The 19,458-nt window shown below is 41.4% G+C and overlaps 1 protein-coding gene across 1 annotated transcript in view; it reads right to left on the bottom strand.

Moving 5' to 3' along the window:
* Positions 1-768: 768 nt before the first annotated feature.
* The window catches only part of VWA8 (von Willebrand factor A domain containing 8), a 363,559-nt gene continuing 344,869 nt past the window's right edge, over positions 769-19,458 (bottom strand). The window contains exons 43-45 of the mRNA XM_053899178.1: positions 5,861-5,959; positions 4,410-4,648; positions 769-2,227 (exon numbers count right to left, since the gene is read on the bottom strand). Coding sequence (XP_053755153.1) covers positions 2,119-2,227; positions 4,410-4,648; positions 5,861-5,959 — 447 coding nt within the window. The 3' untranslated portion in view covers positions 769-2,118. The remainder of the gene's footprint in view (positions 2,228-4,409; positions 4,649-5,860; positions 5,960-19,458) is intronic.

Below are 19,458 nucleotides of genomic sequence, written 5' to 3' on the forward strand. Positions count from 1 at the left end.
TGTTACATGGCCATTGTGTTAATGATTCTCGGATTCTGGTCCAAAGCCTTTGGGGGCTGTGACTGTCCTCAGAGGGGCACTCCTAGGGGTTAAGCTGCCACTTGAACGGGCACTTCCTCAGTTTGCTGCTGAGCCCAGGAAGGGCTGGTTAGAGATGTCCCTCCAGCAGTGTCTTGTGTCCTTGCTCCCCACATCCTCCTCTGAGTGCCCGGATGTGTGCAGGTGGCTTCTGAGTCCCAGGGAGAGGAAGACAGCTCTGTGAACTGTGGTCAGGTTGCAAGAAGAGAAAGGAGTCAAGGCAACGAGAGCTCGAGTACATCACGAGGGAGGCCAGCACAGCCCAGCTCCGCCCCTGCCTGCCTGTGACTGAGGCCCGTTTTCTTGAACTTCCTTACACCTCAGTTTCCTTATTTATCAAGGAGGATGTGAAAAGTATGAATAGTCAGTAGTCCGGTATTGGGAAGTGACTTACTTTCCTCATCTGTAACATGAGATAAAAAAAAGAAAAAAAAAATGCTTCTATTTTACATGCATCTTTGTGAGGACTGAATGGAATGATACATGAAATCGTTTAGCATACATACCTGGTATGTGGTAATAATCAGTAAGTGCTACCGGCTGCTGTTGTTGTTATTATTACTGTTATTAATGCAATTACATTTTTAAAGGTACTCGTTGGATTGAAACTGCATGGCTGGATGATTCAGTACACAGAGCAAGTATCTGGCCGGAAAAATAAGAGAAGCTATGCAAACTCATTGGGCCGGATTGCACTGGAAATCTAATTACTTTTATTTCTTTGACAACTGATGGGGAATCGAGGGTGGTGGAACAAATGGGTGATACCTTTTCTTCTCTACGATTGATTAAAAAGAAACGGATCTGTATAATTCCATTACATATGGGTAAACAGGGTAACCTCATTAACAAGACTAGTTTTTCCAACTCATGACAAGAAAGCACGCACACACTGGTGCCCCCTGCAATTTTGACTTTGCATCTCTAGCTTCTTAGGTGCTTGCACAGACCCTGACTTTGGCTGTGGCATTTGATTTTAAACAAAGGGACAATGAGCCTGTTGGTAAATGAAGGTCAGCCCAAGAGTAGGTGGGAATGAGGTACACTTTGAAAGAAAAGAGGAGTCTTGACAAAAAAAAGCATATATATATATATATATATATATATATATATATATATATATACACACACACACACACACACACACACACACAGCTAAAGAGATCTCCAGTTACCATTCAATTCAAACATACCGCCTTGTTTTTACTTTGCTTTAAGTAAAAACATAAGTGTTTGTTGTTTTGAACATTACATTTTGGACACCAAAATACGTGAGACTTGTGAGAAGCACTGGAAGAACAAGAGGAAACAGGAAGTTCAAGGCAAGACATCCTTTATCCTTCCACGCTGGCAGCATGGAAAATGGGAGGTTTGCTCTTTATTATTTAAAGAGTCTTTAAAAAGTCAGGTGGGAAAGATAGCAATGCAGGGATCTTTTGATTCCTTTTGGCTTTTGCCAAGAGAATGGAATTATTGAAAAAAACCTGTTTATAAAATATGTCTGTTAGAAAGCTTTCCAGTGAGTTACGTACTATAAAATCATTGTCTTCTGGGCAACCAAGAGTGGAGAAGAAAATACACTTAATTACTGGATAGGAGCAGGTTGGGTGGGTTTGCACAGACTTGTAACTCAACGTCAGAATACGGCAACTAAAGCTTAGTTTGATGGGGTCGCTTCTGTTACCTCAGGTGACCAGATGTTAAGGCAAAAGCAAGGAATTCTCTTTCCTTCAGGTTTCTAGATATAAACCAAGTACCACAGTTCTCAAACCACTTTCCTTTAACCCTGACCTTTTATAAAATGCAGGTCAACTCACTTCCCTGTGAACCCATCAACAGTTGTCGGTTTCCATGCACAAACCTCCCTCTGGCTGCTTTCCTGAATTCGGATTGCTGAGCAAGCGCAGGAGGACTCAGGAATGCCAGAATTATCCAGTCATTGCACAGGTTCCCTTTATAGATGTCTTCTTTTCTTCAGAGTACTCTTTATCCCTATCTTATTTCAAATCCCGGGGGCACCAGGGTGACGAAGGGCACGGCTTAAACAGTGGACAACATGGTGGAGGTGAAGATCTGTTGTAAAATCTGAGGGATGTCCTTGGTATCCATGGCAACGAAAGACCGGCCAGCTGGTAAAGTTCTCTGAAGCCTGCCAGGATGGAAGGGGAGAGAAAATTACCATTGCAAATCGAGGCTCCCCTTCCACCTCCTGCCCCCACAAACCACAGTGTCCCGATGGTTTCTTAGGAAAAGAAGTTTTTACTTTCTAATACCTTGCCCCTGCCGGCAATTGAACTGGCTGTCACTGGGCAGTGAAAGGCTTGGAAAAGCAACAAAACAGAGCGAGGCACACTGAAAGCAGTGAACCCAGAGAAAGGTCTTTTCGGTGAGAAAATCAGTTAATTGGAAAAGAAGAAATTTCCTTCCTTTTATTACTGTCACTTTCTAGTATTCCCTTGGTAGAACAGAACGCTAGGGACGCATTTGAGATTGGCTCACCTAGGTCCAGCAAATCCATACGCTGTACTAAGTGTTTTTCCTGCCTTAGAAAACAGGCCCCGAAAAATGCTGCCTGGCCAAACCCCGGGTGGTTCTTTCTTTCTTTCCCTGCTCTCTCGCTCTTTTTTGCCTCACATTATACAGCATGAAGTACACTCTGACTTATGCAATTGCAGCTTTGATGACACCAAGGTTATACAGGCTAATGATAATTTTTTTAAATGGCAATTTATCATCTGGAACAAAGGGCCATTTTTTGAAAGCAATGAAAGGACAAGACACAGTTCTATCCAAAAGAACGCCTTCTTTCACTGTGCCAACAAAGTTTGGTTTTGGAATGACATTTAATAAAAGTCAACCGTCCTGTGTAGTATCATACATTTGGCATGCCTGGTAGACCAGCTAATTCTGCAACGTATCTTTTGCCAGTGGATGTTGGACCATTTCCCTAGGAAACCACAAGGGTATTATTGTACTTTCTTAAGTATTCAAACAGGATCTGTTCACTAGAAAGACAAAATAGCTATTTCAGCTCAACCAGTATTTGTTGAACTTGCCGTCTGCTAAATACTGGGCTGGTCCTGAAGGAAATCTGGGTAGAAAAGGCACGGTTTGCATTCGAGGACATGGAAGTTCTAGAAGAGGCTAATGTATAAAACTGGGAAGAATGCAAAGTCAGTTGTAATAAAGTGACTGTAATTACATGATATTCAGGCTGTTCTTAACCTCACTTGGTGATCCTGCAGCAAGGCGAAGGGAATAGGAAAAGATGCCAGCTCTTTGGACACTAAAGCATTTTGTAGTGTATACAGGACTCTATACTTCAGAGTATGACAGGTAAGAGACAGGAATAATAAAAAGGTATGCATTCTAGGCAGGAAATTTATTTTTGGGGGTGGGAAAAATATACTTCCATTTGTGTTTTCTGCCTCATACAAATATTTCAAGCAAAGAAAAATCAGAAGTTCTTTCTGTTTATAATTCAAAAGAATAAACATTAGTATATTTGAGAAATGAAAGTGCTTCCAGATCTCTCCTTTTAGCTCATCCACAATGGTATTTGTTATCTGACCACACCTTCTCTACTAAATATTTAGCATGTTCAGTGTAGAATTTTACCACATATACTCTCTTACATTGTCTCCAAGTGCTTTACCTGCTTGTCCCCCCAGTAAAAAGAGATATACACACATACAAAGGGAGATATTTAAGAAGTGATATTTATCTACAATCTATGTATCTATATCCATGTATGTCTGTCCATGTATATTTATGTATATGTCTCGCTATATGTATGTGTATGTGTGTGTGTATGTCCATGTATATTTATGTATATGTCTCGCTATATGTATGTGTATGTGTATGTGTATGTGTATGTGTATGTGTGTATTTTATATATTATTTATATACAGGTTTTACAGACACAAACATATATATACGCAATCTCTTATGCTGGGAAAATAGATGTTTGCTAACTTTGAATATGATTTGAACATGAACTGATTAGAACTGAGCTTGAGACCTTGATGTTAAGTGAAAATATATAAAATACTGTCTAATTTATTTGTGGACAAATCAATTTGTTATTATCCTATTGTTGGTCTAAACACACAATGGAAAACCGTTAATTTCAAATGATTACTGCTCATCCAAACATAAGCCGGAGCATTATATCCTTCCAACTGGACTATCAGCTCCATGACAGCAGCAACCCTACGGGCCATTCCTCCTTTTTCTCTTCCACTGCCCCGCCTGATGCCAATCCCGTGAAATGACATGCGCCAGGTAGGTCCCTATACCTGTCCTTTGCTGTATCCCGAGGAAACCCTTACCTGGTTGCTTGATCACCTAAAGATCCAATGAAAATGGCAAAAGCATTTACTTGAGGGTTGCTTGTCAGGATTTGGGCAAACTTGGCAGGATGTATTCCATATCGTGACAGGTTTGCGTCACTTAAGACGATGACAAAGTACTCGTCAGCTTCTTCTTTGACAATTTCCTTGATGGCATGTTCTGTCCCCTCTAACGTGTGGTCCCCACTCATGCAGAATTGAGCATGGGCATGCATTGTCTGGAGGTAAGAGATGTCGCACAAAAGCCACAGGTGAGAAACTTTTTAAGCCAACATAATGGTTTTTCTTTTTCTTTTTTTTTTTTAATTTTTTTTTTTTCTCAACGTTTTTTATTTATTTTTGGGACAGAGAGAGACAGAGCATGAACGGGGGAGGGGCAGAGAGAGAGAGGGAGACACAGAATCGGAAACAGGCTCCAGGCTCCGAGCCATCAGCCCAGAGCCTGACGCGGGGCTCGAACTCACGGACCGTGAGATCGTGACCTGGCTGAAGTCGGACGCTTAACCGACTGCGCCACCCAGGCGCCCCTCATAATGGTTTTTCTATTGACCATGAGAATGCACAAATACCAATTATTCCATGTGAATAAGAAATCTCTGAGCAAGTTCTATTTCATTTGCACCTCAGAGTGACAACAGTACATGTGATATTTGTATGCGGTTAAGACTTTTGTTAGAAACATGAAATGTTCCCAAACTCTCCCAGTTGGCACTTACTCCTCAAACTCAAGCTGCCATTTAAAGTGAGAAAATGTAAGAAAACATAAAACTTGATATCACACACACACGCTGTGGTAGGCAGAATTCCAAGGTGGCCCCCAAGATTCCTGCCCCTGGTAAACACAGCCTGCATAGTCCTTTCCCCTTAAATGTGGGCAAGACCTGTGAATGGATGTGACACAAGAGAAAAATGAGAAATGGGTTGAATTTCTAATAAACAAAGTTGTAACACTAAACACTGTACTTACAACAATAGCAATGGAGGACATTTACTTTAACCTCATAAGGTGTGTGTGTTTCTATTGTAGATCTGAGTATGTGAAACTGAAGTTATCATTAGAAAATACTACGAAGTACATAAAACTGGGAGAGTACGCTGAAAGGGGTCATTCTTTTCCTTTTACTGAAATACTTAGGGACTGAGAAGAACTGTATAGGATTTAGGAGGGGGACTCAGGCTGTGGAATCCTGACATAATCTTGAGTACACTAAAAATATGTAGGGAACAGAGTTTAAAATTTGTAGTGTGGAGAAGAGGATTTTAGGCACCAGGAGCGTTTTCTCAGTTTAAGGCTTGAATGCTTGTAAAACAGAAAGTCTTTTTCTTTCCTGTATCTGTTGCTGCTTCAGTGAATCTTTCCAGTCATCAGAAGATACTTTACCTAATCTGGTGGAAGTTTTCACAATATAGAGGTGATTTAATGTATTTACCTTCAGAATTTCTAGTCTTTGCTTATTGTCCTTGGGGATTTTGTTAATTGGAACCAGACCAATGTTGTAGCCATCTCCAGAGTGTCCAGCGATGTCATACTATAGATAAGAGAATCAGAGTTAGAAGCCTCTGCCCACTAGAGAATTGTCATCAGACCTTTTGGCCTCCAAATCTTTGGTCTGCCACCATACACAATTGCTCAACAGATGGCCATGGAGAAGTCCAGAGAGATGGATGTGTGCTTATCAACAAAGGCAGACAAATTCCAGGCTCCTTCATTTCTGGCTCATCCTCATGTGATTTCTGCCCTAGCAGGAGGGAGAAAGTATGATGGGGGCTTCATGGGCTACCAAGACTTCCATTCTTAACCATCAGGGGAGAGTTCAAAAAAAATCACACACATACACACGCACTGTGGTAGGCAGAGTACCAAGGTGGCCCCCAAGATTCCTGCCCGTTGGCATACATGGCCTGCATAATCCTCTCCCCTTAAGTGTGAGCAGGGCCTGTGAATAGGGTAGGATGTTTACTTGTGATTATGTTATGTGGCAAAGGGGATGTTGCAGATGTAAGGCCGCTAATCAGGTGACTCTGAGTTAATCAAAAGGGAGATTACCTGGGTGGGCCCAATTTAATCACATGAGCCCTAAAAAGCAGAGTTTTTCTGGATGGTAGTAGAAGGGGAAGACAGAGAGACTTGAAGTCTGGGGGGATGTGACATGTGGGAATTATCTGTGGCTGAGATGGAGGTGACTATGGGGTGAGGCCTTGAGAGTGGCATCTAGGAGGGACCCTGGCTGACAGCCAACATCAAAACAGGCACCTCAGTCCTATGACCACAAGGGACTGAATTCTGCCCAAATCCAAATGGGCTTGGAAGCAGAGCCTCTAGGTAAGAGTCCAGTCTGGCTCAGATCGCAATTTCAGCCTTATGAGACCCTAACCAGAGAACCCAGCTGAGCCTTCCTAGACCCCTAAACTATAGAACTAAGACCTAGTAAATGGGTATTGCTTTGAAAGGCTATGTATGCAGTAATTGGTTACACAGCAGTACAAAACTAATACATAAACTTTTTTTTTTTGAACACACAAAGTGAAATGTATTCACCATCGAAATTACAGTAAAGCACAAAAAAGAAAGTAAAAGTTAGTCATAATCCCATATTCAAAGCTAACATCTCTCAAAGTTTTGTAGAAGTTCTGAGGCTTTTATTTCCTCTCACGACATGTGAAAAAGGTTGCACATTCACACACACACACATCTACATCAACATAACTTCTAACTGCAGTGGATAACATTGTTTTATAATCTGCTTTTCTACTTTATTTATTTTTTTAATTTTATTTTTAATTTTTTAAAATTTACATCCAAATTAGTTAGCATATAGTGCAACAATGATTTCAGGAGTAGATTCCTTAGTGCCCCTTACCCATTTAGCCCATCCCCTCTCCCACAACCTTTCTAGTAACTCTAAGTTTGTTCTCCATATTTATGAGTCTCTTCTGTTTTGTCCCCCTCCTTGTTTTCACATTAGTTTTGTTTCCCTTCCCTTATGTTCCTCTGTTTTGTCTCTTAAAGTCCTCATATGGGTGAAGTCATATGATTTTTGTCTTTCTCTGACTAATTTCACTTAGCATAATACCCTCCAGTTCCATCCACCTAGTTGCAAATGGCAAGATTTCATTTTTTTTTGATTGCCGAGTAATACTCCATTGTATATATATACCACATCTTCTTTATCCATTCATCTATCGATGGACATTTGGGCTCTTTCCATACTTTGGCTATTGTTGATAGTGCTGCTATAAACATGGGGGTGCATGTGTCCCTTTGAAACAGCACACCTGTATCCCTTGGATAAATGCCTAGTAGTGCAATTGCTGGGTCGTAGGGTAGTTCTATTTTTAGTTTTTTGAGGAACCTCCATACTTTTTTCCAGAGTGGCTGCACCAGTGTGCATTCCCATACTTTATTTTTTTAATTAAAAAACATTTTTTAATGTTTATTTATTTTGAGAGAGAGAGAGAGAGAGAGAGAGAGATTGATTGAAGGAGAGGGGAAGGGGCAGAGAGAGAGAAGGAAACACAGAATCCAAAGCAGGCTCCAGGCTTGGAGCAATCAGCACAGAGCCCTACATGGGGCTCGAACTCATGGACCATGAGATCATGACCTGAGCTGAAGTTAGATGCTTAACCAACTGAGCCACCCAGGTGCCCCTCTGCTTTTCTACTTTAGTGTATGACATGTATTTTTAAAATTTAGGAACTACCTTTCTATTTCTCTATCTCACAATGCACATGAGAAAACTAGAGCTGAGTGTGGGGTGCAGCATTTGAATGGAATCTGGAAAGAAGTTTGGGACCTGAAGCAACCCCATAACTGGAGCAAGGTGGTTCTAACTATTGGGGTTTGCTCCCCAATTCCCTTCTCCCCTTCCACGTCCCTCTAAGAATTTTTGTGATTCTGATGTGAAAGTTAGAATAGATGTTAGGGTATCTGGGCAATTGGGGCATCTGGAAAGAAAATTCTGAGTGTGGGCCTGGGGCAAAAGATTTTCAGGAATATCTGGAATACTACTGAGGGACAAAATGCTTTAGAATCACTGCTTTCTATTCACCAACTGCCCATCAATCAACAGCTATCTTTTGAGCACCAACCATGTGCAAAACATGACTCTAGGTATTGTAGGGGAATGCACTTATTTCTTTTCATGTCTATTTCTTTTTAACTGTTGAGCTCTTTGAGGCCATATCTTATTCATCTTCAAATTTTAGTATCTGTGAGTGTGCCTGGTGTGTTTATGGCAAAAATGCAATCATGTTGGGGCAATAAGAAGCTTTCCTTTCCCATGTGGGCTACATTCTTTTGCAAATAAGCTGCTTGGAAGCTGGAATGCATTTTCCCACCTCCCACCCCCCATAGCCACCATGTGATAAATGGTGGTTAGCCCAAGCTGGCTGACCAAAAAGCCCATACGGTAACCAAAACCATTGTATTTAAAAATGAAAAGAAGTGGAAGAATTTCTGTTGAAATAATTTTTATGCGATGATAGGGAGCCAGGAGAGAAGCTGGGTTATTTGCAGAAGATCAGTTCCATTTTGGATGTGCTGAAATTATGCATCCAGGGAGGTATCAGAGTAGAAATGTATTTCATGGAGTCAGAGATGTGGTTGTCCCTGCCCAGGAGGGACACATGACTGCCAAGGGCAAATGCAGAGACAGAGAAGAGCAGAGGAACCCTTCACCTGAACTTTGAGGAGTATCCTCTTTGGTGGGTGGAAGAAGGACACAGAGCTGAGTGGGGAAGACAGGGGAGACAGCACTTGCCAAAGTAGGATAAGCGGATGGCCCTGGGGAATCTGTGTGGAGGGTCTCCGGAAGTGGTTGTGCAAGTGTGCTGAATCACACTAACGTCAGCCATCCCAGAGAATGGGGACTAGTGACCTCTGGGCCTCAGAATCAACAGACACCTTTGTGGGGACAAGGTTAGTGAAAAGTCTGTGGGATAAAAAGTAAAATGGAACAGCATCTAGAGGGGTGTTGGCGGGGAGGTGTCTGGGCATGTTACAGGTGGCAGAGAGGAGGCAGTCAGGAAGGAGATCATGGTCAGAGTCAGAGTGTCTAGTCTGGAGAAGGAAGGAGGACACTCCTTTTTCTGAGACTGAAAACGAGCAGAAAGAATGGGAATGGACAGAGATAAGTGTGTAATTGGAAGGGACAAGTGTACAAATGAAGGCCGATGTAAGATGCCTAAATATTTAAAACCTGTAAATCAGGATATAAATTGTTAAATAAAATATATTCTGTCCTCCTTTGATAAGTAAATACAGATTATAATGACCTGGAGAGCCAGGAGTCCTTGAAGTTCTGTGCAAGAACAGAATGGTGTGGGCAGCACCGGCCCCTGGCTTGCTATAGTCGGCTCTGTCCCATTTCCATGAGGCGCTTCACATATGTATGGGCACCCAGCCATCATATTCCTTCCTACAGTTGCCCGTTGGCCATACCTCAGACCTGGGTGTTTACACCATTGGCCAGTCTGCCCTATGAAGATGGGCATAAGAAAGGGGACCACATAGGAAGCAGGCTTGCGGGGTCATCAGAGGTTTCTTGGGGAGCCCAGAAACTGGGAACATGATCCAGAAACTGGCTTTAACCGAGTATACCCCCTTGGCCCCATAGGCTCTTTACCTCATGGGAGGGATATGGTTAGGGGAGGACCAGAGTGAGATCTTGGGTGTGGTTTTCAGATTTTTTAATTTATGCAAAAGATGATACAAAAGAATTGTAAGGGAAATTTACCAATACAATAAAAAGGCTTGATAATAAATGCTTTTTAAGAGGATGTAATAAATTCCATATGTGAAAAAAAAATCTCCTTGGATAGTTTGTTATCCATCTTATGAAAAGGTAACAGAATTTGAACCCTAAAAGCTGTACAGCTCTTGCCAATGGCAACTAGTAAAGTATTGGCTTCAGTAGATGTCTAAGGTCACCCACGTGTTCAGTGCTGGGCCGGGTATGGAGAAAGCCTGTCGGATTCCTCCATGAAGCATGCTCGAGGCCCTATCATGTCTCATCTGACAATGGTCACGGCCGGAACTATTTTAAGCCAAGAATAAAGTTCTCCTGAGAAGGTGCCAGGCAGACTGCTTTCGTTACGGGGCTGGTGAAGTAATCTGTTAAACAGGATCTTACACAGGAGGGGATAAGATCAGTTCCTTGAAACAGAAGTAGGTTTCTCCTTTTTGGCTGAGGCAAGAGGGCTATAAATGTATTAAGCTTTTTCCTTCCCTTTAACTGGAGATGCAAAATCTTACTAATCAGATGACCATGGATGAGACTATATGAATACATCTTTGACCATATGGTCTGCTCACAGGGTTGACGTAACTGGTTACTGTGAGGAAAAAAGTTGATTATTACACAAATAGCAGTCAAATGAGCTCTTTCTCAAAAACAGATACTGGCTGATTAAAGGCTTCGGGAACATTTTAGTTACTATCCATCTATCATTCCCTGGACTGATTTACCTACCTACCTACCAACCACTTTATTTGTCCAGGAGAACAAAGCATACTATACTTTTTCATACAAGTGAGAGAAAGGTAAGTTGCCAATCTGCCTTTCTTCTCCCTCCCTTCTTCCCTTTCTTCCTTCTTCTGTTTTCTCCTTTTCCTCCTTCCTTTCTTTATTTGTAGTAAGGAAATTTCTATTTGCAGAACGATCTGCCTTTGTCTGTGCCTGGTTAGCATTGCAAAGGCTGAGAAGACACACCTAAGGGACAGGATGAGGCTTATAAAATGGTTTGCAGGCTCTGGTTTTCATTTTCCAGACAGGCTTGGGGATTATTCTGTGCCCAAAGTAAATAAAATGCTTGAGAGGAATCCAAAGCACATCCAAGTGTGGAACATTCCCTGGTGTTACTGTAGATCAGTGTAAGCTTCCATTAAAAACAATATTTCTATGTCATAATTATCTAGTATCTGCTATCCAAGGATCCCAACACGTTTTACAGGCAGAGATTTGCTAATCCTCAAAACGGGCTGGGCTAAAGGAGAAAAGCTACATAAACTCCTTCTTTTCCATTCTCTGATACTTAATCCTACTGTTCACCCAGTCTGGTTCGTTTCTGCTGTGACCACCGTCAAATCAGACTTGACAGGGTCTCAAGCATGCATCTGTGGAGGAATCACAAAGTCACTAAACAAGAGCCTCACTGTCATTACCAAACCACCTAACATTCAGATCATAACTTTTTTGAGCAGCTCAAAATTTTATGGTCACGAAAATGACCGCTTCTCACGGCCTCCCATAAGTCCTTGTGGGGTCTTGCACTGCAGCATAAACATAAATAATAAACCACAGTTGTAAGAAAAACTTTGACTATAGAAGATCAATTTTAATACTTCTTTGCTTTGGAAACTTGTTTAAATGCCCCCTTGCTGTATTTTCTTTTGAAAATCGCATTCACTTAGAGAAAGGTCTTACAAATGAAAACGAATGCTGAGTTTCAGTCTAAGACACAAAGATGTATTAGGAAATAAGAAGGCTGATTTGTGATAGGTTGCAAAGAAATGTCTGCTTAGAACAAAGAGCTATTGGTTTTTTTTTTTTTTTTAACAAGTGAGACTTATGTTTAGATTTCTGTGGGGAAGGATAATCATCTGCTAGTTAGGAAAGGCTATGCTTTATTGTGCATCCACATTATAACTAGGTATGAGACAATCGTCTGAGGCTATTTCTGAAGACTGATGATGTGTGAAATTTTAATCTCCTTCTACAAATCTAAGTACACCATTCTAAGGTGGCACCACTGACAGTGGGCAGCAAAGGATTAGAAGATGAATATGTGATCAAAAGAGTCAAGGGAAGTGCCAACAGAACCCCTAAGGTGTTAGTGAGCCGATAAGCTATAGTAGTAGCTAGCTAACCTTTCTTTGTATCTTAGAGGCCAATGTAAAAAGAATACTGTTCTGGGGCACCTAGGTGGCTCAGTTGGTGAAGTAGCCAACTCTTGATCTCGGCTCAGGTCATGATCCCATGGCTTGGTTCAAGAGTTCGAGCCCTGAGCTGTGCTCTGTGATGACCACATGGAGCCTGCTTAGGATTCTTTCTCTCCCCCTCTCTCTTGCTCTCTCTCAAAATACATAAACTTAACAAAAAAATAATGTTCTGAAGGTCAAGGATTCTAGGCTTAGCTCTGATATTAACAACCTCTTTGACCTAGCACAAGTCACTTAACTTTTGTAAATCTTGTTTCTATCTTGTAAATAATGCTGGTTTAAATGACCTCTAACATTATATGCTTAGAAGTCACCTAACCTCTCTGGCAAATAGGAATAATCTCTGTTTTATCTAACCTCACAGGGTCACTGAAAGTATAGGACAATACATTTAATGAGTATAATGTCAATGTTTGTACAGTTCTTCATGTCTCAACTCATCTTGATTCTCTTCACAGGATTTGTGGTGGGAATTATTTACCTCTTTTTACAAATGAAGAAATTAATGCTTGGAGAGGTCAACAGCCTTTCCTAAGCTCAGAGATGTAGTGTTGGCAGAGGTGGAAGCCAGACCCAGGTGCCCTGATTCTGTAGAGAAATAATCATTCCCTATCCCCCTCCCCAGTCTCTTTGGCCAGTACTTCCATAGCAACAACTGGGTCAATTCTGAATTCTTGTTTCACTGTGAATGGATTCAGAGAACTCTGTACCCCTTTCTTGGGTCTTATCTCCATGTACCAAGAAGAGTTTATTCAAAGCCTAAGCCTGATAAGATAAATGGTTTCCATTTCTAAATGTGTGAAACATTCCTGAGGCATGGGGAAAAGGTTAATTACAGACACAGAGCTAAGTTTTTGATAGAAGGAATCTTCCCAGCAGGTGCTAGTTTTGTGAATCATATCTTTTCACATCCTTCTGAGAATTAACCCAGCCTTTCTGACCAAGATATCTTTGAGAAAAGTTATGCCTACTATACCTCACTTGGACGAAGAAGTGCTAAGGGAAGGAAAATATAGAGTCTTTTATGTAAATGGTACATTTGCTCCTGAATTACAGCATTGTAAAAATACTGACTGGGCAGAAGTAAAATGGTTGCAAAAAAACGGGGATAAAACATCAACTTCTTAAGAAAGGGCCCGGAAGTAGGAGTCAGAAGTCCTGTTTTGTTTTGTTTTTTTTCTACCGTGTAGCTGTGTGCCCTTGAGCAAAGCATGTTACCTCTCTGGATCCTGATTTTTCTCATCTGTAAAACAAAGAAGTTGGTGAAAATAATTGCCAAGACCATTCCTGCTCCTAAGGTTCTATGAAAAGTCAATGGTTCACTCTAGAAACAGACTGGAAAAGTCTGCTTCCCTTCTCATAGGAAAATCTGTGCCTTGCTTTCTCTTGTCAAAGGAATGAATCACCTAAATCTACCTGAGGATTGATGAAGTCTTTTCTAAAATGAAAGCTCTCAGAGTCTACAAGAAATAACAATCCAGTACTGGCTCTAGTGGAAGTCTTTCTCCAATGGAAACACTGCACAAAAGCCCAGATTATGAAACATCACACAAAATTAATATAAATGGAATTGTTTTGGTTTAATTGGAGATGGAAGGGGAAAGGGTAAAAAGTCCTGTCTGCTCGTCATCAAACCCCCAACACCCTTCAAGCATTCCTTGTTACACTGTTAGGAAACCATGGCCTTAAAATAGGAGTTATTCTCCACCAAAAAAAAAAAAAAAAAAAAATTTGAACACTACTTTTCAAAGTCCCATTTCTCAAAAACTAAATAAATCTGTCTCTTTTCTGGACTCGCCACTTGAGTGCTCAGTGGAGAGACAGTCACCTAACTCTTGATGTTATGGAGTGCTTTGAAGAAAAAAAATAAAGGCATGAAGAGCTTTTGAAAAGGAGGTCTACTTTAGGGTTTTAGTAAAACATTCCCATGGGCTTGCAGAAATCACAAGGAACAAACAAGAAATCATGAGATGAAGGAAAAAATGTTCCTTGACTGAAATAAAATGGTTCGCACAACAGTTACCATTCCACTTTTCACTCCCGTGTTTCAGTGCTCTGTGAACATTAAAAATTTTGCTGCTTAAGACTAGAGGAGTTTATGATGATTATTAGCAAATAATGTCACTTTCATCTTAAGAGACCAGACTATATATGCTGCTTCTGCGAATAACTGAATTCTATTGGTAGACCAATTATGAGAAACTTTAAAAACTCCAGATGGCTTTGAAATGTGTCCTGCCACTGAACTACCTTTTCTTCTCAGTAATTCTTACTCAAGGGTCCCTGTGGTTTGGCATGGCTCATGCTAGGATGGAACAGAAAGTGGAGGCTGACTCCAAATGAGCCTCCTGGACCTGGACTGTAATGACCCAGAGCCTGGGAGCTGAGCCCAAGCCAAACAAGATACAACACAGATGCCAAAAGAGAGGTTTCGGGGAAGAGTCCAGATCACTGGGCCAGGTCGGTGGCTTCTGAAGGTTTCAAAGCAAATATAGACTAGACACCTTTACGAAGGAGGGATCCAACTGCAAGAAGACCATGCTAGAAGCCATCTGGAACTGCGGAGCAGGAAGTCTCAGAGCACATTGCCGAATTCCTAAAGATACCACACGCGATGCCATCCTGGGCTACGGAATATAAATTTTTCACTAGGAACTCCTAAAACTGTCATTTGTTCATGCATCATTTTATGTTTGCTGAGAAAATTACATACTTTCATTAGTTATTCCTAGTCCTTATGCGTCTCTCACAAATGGGAAAATGAAAGCACAGATAGAGTGAGTTGGACATGACCAGATGGTGTACAGATACAGAACACAGTGAATGGAACGCTGCCATTTGATGTACACGCGTCAAATATCTCTGAGAAGACACCACAAAAAAATCCACACCGGAGGGGTAAGTGGGAGCTGAGAGGGGTCAGAGGCTTACACAGAGGGCTTCACTTTCGCTCCTTTTTGAACCTTCTACACATTTACCCCAACGTATTTAATTAAACGCTCTCACAGAATGTCAGGTGGCTCCACCCCACTTTTTTCATACACTCTACAAAAGGAGGCTGGAGAGACCCCAGCAGAGACTGGGTGGCCAGTGGCCACTCTAAACTCAGACATGTTGGCAGGGGTGGTGAGAACATTATACAAAGTTTCCAGTGCACCCAGTGCAGGGGAGAAGCTGTCGGGAGTTCTGGAAACATGGGGAATATTGGGATAAGGTAAGTGGCACCATGAGGAAATAGCCAGATGAATCCAGAATAAAGGACGTTCTGCAGAACAACTGTTCTGAGCTCTCAAGAGCAAGCATCAGGACAAGCAAAGATGGTAGTGGCAGTGGATGTGACGTGGCCGCTCTGGGTGAAAAGAGGCTAACGAGACATTACAACCAAAAATGAAGTGTGGATTTTGGATCCTGGATTGTGGCGGGGGGGGGGGGGGGACCAATTAGAAAAGACACTTCCTGTGGTAAGCACTGAGTAATACATGGAGCTGTTGAATCATTATATTGTACACCTGGAACCAATATAACCCTGTATGTTAATTACTTCATTTAAAAAAAGACACCTTTGAGATAGTTGGGAAAAGTGAATTTGGACTAGACACTAGAAGATATTATGAAATTACTGACAATATTTTTAGATGTGATAATGGTATTGAGGTTGTGCTAGAGAATGTCCTGTTAGGAGAAGCATAATAAAATATTTAGTAGTAAAGCATTATGATTTATTTTTAAATGATTTAGAAGAAGGAAGACAGTATATATTTAGAGAGAAACATAAAGCAAACAAGGGAAAATATTAACATTTGGCGAATCTAAGTAAAGGCATATGGGTGTTCATTTTACTTCTCTTTCAACTTTTCTGTAGGTTTCAATTTTTTCAGAATAAAAATGTTGGGATAAAAAGGGGAAATTTTAAAAACAAATCAAAATACCAAAAGGGAATAACAAACAGGAGAGGAGTCCTGTCTCCAACAGCCTTCTGACTTTGGGAAAAAGTCCTTAATGTTCCTGGGTCTCAGTTTCCTGTCTGAGGACTGGGGAGACTGAGTATTGACTTGTGAATTCTGAAGTCCATGGACATGGTAATGAATTTGCAGGAGCAGGACTCCTATGTTCTCCCCGTCTCCTATCCCTCCCCAGCCCTCGAGATACTCGCCCAAATGCCATTTTTCCTCACAGAGCTTGTTTTGTGAAATCTTGATGTCTTTTCTTGGAAAGATTTTAATGGAGTGGAGACTTTCTATGCTCTTAAAAAAGTTCTAAAGGAACTATAGTGAAGGTAGGGAGTATGTTTAGAAGTACAAGAAAATGCACAAAATCCATTTCATAAAAGTGCTATTAAGAATCTAATAGCATAGGGGTGCCTGGGTGGCTCAGTTGGTAGAGTGTCCGACTTAGGCTCAGGTCATGATCTTATATTCATGGGTTCAAGCCCTGCATCGGGCTCTGTGCTGACAGCTCAGAGCCTGGAGCCTGCTTCAGATTCTGTGTCTCCTTCTCTCTCTGCCCCTCCCCTGCTTGTGCTCTGTCTCTTAAAAAATAAAATAAAATATTAAAAAAAATTAAGAATCTAATAGCATAAAAAAACCAATAAAGATACTTCAAACCTTGAATAAAGCTTATCTTATCTTGGTGTCTTGCTATAATTTCTTGCTCTAAATATTGACGGGATTTGTTAGTCATATATTACCATGGTTATCTTCTCAATATATCTGTGGTTTTACTAATAAAGACTGGGGAAATTATTTACACTATTGTGGGAATTCGAGACTATAAGCAAAATATGTGCTGAAGTGGGGTGTCTGGAGATGAGCATGCTTTCTATGTGCCTCTGTTACTGCACATCTCTCATTGAATGTTCTATCCGAATTGGTACTTTTTATGTGTCTCCCTCACTAGGCTATAAGCTCAAGGATGGCAGGGAGCTCTGTACCTAGCAGAGTACTATCCTCTTAGCAAGTGCTCAATTTATGTTTGTAATTTTATTAAAATCCACTTATATGGCCACAATTGGGTTGTAACTGCCAATTAGAAACAAAACAAAACAACAGCTTGTGAAAGGCTGATTTTCCTTGATATTGTTTCTTTTTGGTGTGACATGTCCAGTCTCATTAATGTTGTCCCAAATGCCAGCCTTGTAACAGTGAGAACTGGAGAAATACCAATCTCTCTGTGCACTCCGCTGTGTGAGATGAAATGAAATAGTCAACACGCTTCCTGATAGTCACATCATCCACCTGCAGGCTGTTGGAATGGTTCTCAGATTTCCATTAGCTTTGCCACCTTCTACCTTCTGTCTAATTCTTTACACAGTCCTGGGGAGCTGAGTCAACCAATTTCTTGGTTAGCTCCTAAAAATGTTCCTAAAAACTTAGAAGAAGTAGTCTCACCTATCGGAGCGGTTCTGTTCTCAAAGGCATAAAAATCCTCTAACTGGAAATTTTATTCTAGATAATGTGAGTATGTATACCAATTTTAATAGTGATATGTTGGTTACCATCTATAATGGATCACAATTTCCACAGAACTCAAAAGAAGCTAAGGAACGCTGACCTTCAAGACTCACAAAAGAGGCAGATGGGCTGATCCAAATATTAGTAGAACCCAAGGGTTTCAAAACATTCAATGAGACTTATGCTGATGTGATGGATAGATGTTTAACCATCTGCTGGTCATCCATGGTCCAAGTGATTTAGGAATTATACTCAAACTCCTACTAGACAAGATCTAAAATATTTTAAAATAAATATTTCCCAGAGACCCCTAAAACATAAAAAAACAAAAATTAAAACGAAGACACACTTACATCTGAAGGGAGGGAGGGTCAGGGGAAGGAAAAGGCTGAATACTAGTGCACAAGCCACAGGACATAAAGCTGCCAGAGTGGTCTTTGATTTTTGGCTTTGACCTTTCTGGCAACAGAAACCAAGAGGGAATCTTGAACAGTTCCATGGTTTTCACTAATCACAACCCTGTTCTTCATTCTGGGAGGGAAACAAAGCTGCTCCCTACCGTGAAAGTCTACATCCTATTTGTATTTGTATCCTGAACTTGTACAGAGCCTGGCAACCCACAGCACTCCCTGACCAAAGCTGCCTTTTCCTACCACTTAATTCTAAAAGGAATCTCTCACACAGAGCTTCATGCAAGGGACCCTGGGAGAGTTGGAGCTCAAAAACGGGCTTGAAGTAAATGCAATGATGGGTTACATTGATCTATTGCTTGCTGTGCATTCCGGCACAGATCTTTAAAGTAAAAAGATAATAGAGACCGTAATACACAGATAGTAATCCTCTACGTGGGATGTCAAGCTAAATAATGATCTACGATTGCCTATTTCTGAAGGACATGTTGGATCCTGCATATGATCTAGAATACCTATGGATAGACTGAGCACCCTCTATACATGTCTGCACATATACCATTTCTGCCCCCTGCACTTTTGATAATAATTACCCAGCATGTGACTGTGTTATTTGCTCTAGTAAAGGGCCAGAAGTGCAGGTGCTCCTGTGGCCGATTAAGAGTGGACCGATGGGCAACTTGGGCAGTCACATGGCTCTAGGGGATCCCCTTTCCACACTCAGGCCTCTGAAGGAGGGTGCAGCAAAATGGACACAGTTGGAACGGGCAACTGCATTTCTCCCAGGGTTGCTGTCTTCATTCCCAGTGGAGGGTCATCTATTACTGTTTAATCTTCGCGCACATGGAAAGGGAAAGCAAGGCTGAGAATAGTGCTCTTTGAGGGTGTCCTCAACCCTTGGGAAGGCTGTCTGCTCGGTGATGGGGACGAATGGGCTGTGGAGGAAACTGGGATGAGGATGGCGGTTCTAGAAATTTGTGGAAGAGATCTGTGGTATTTCTAAAAAAATTTTTTTTAACGCTTATTTATTTTTGAGACAGAGAGACAGAGCATGAACAGGGGAGGGGCAGAGAGAGAGGGAGACAAAGAATCTGAAACAGGCTCCGGGCTCTGAGCTGTCAGCACAGAGCCCGACGCGGGGCTCGAACTCATAGACTGAGAGATCATGACCTGAGCCGAAGTCAGATGCTTAACCGACCGAGCCACCCAGGCGCCCCGATCTGTGGTAT

This window comes from Panthera pardus, unplaced genomic scaffold (assembly GCF_024362965.1).
Source record: "Panthera pardus isolate Hobbes unplaced genomic scaffold, ASM2436296v1 HiC_scaffold_1, whole genome shotgun sequence".
NCBI lineage: Eukaryota > Metazoa > Chordata > Mammalia > Carnivora > Felidae > Panthera > Panthera pardus.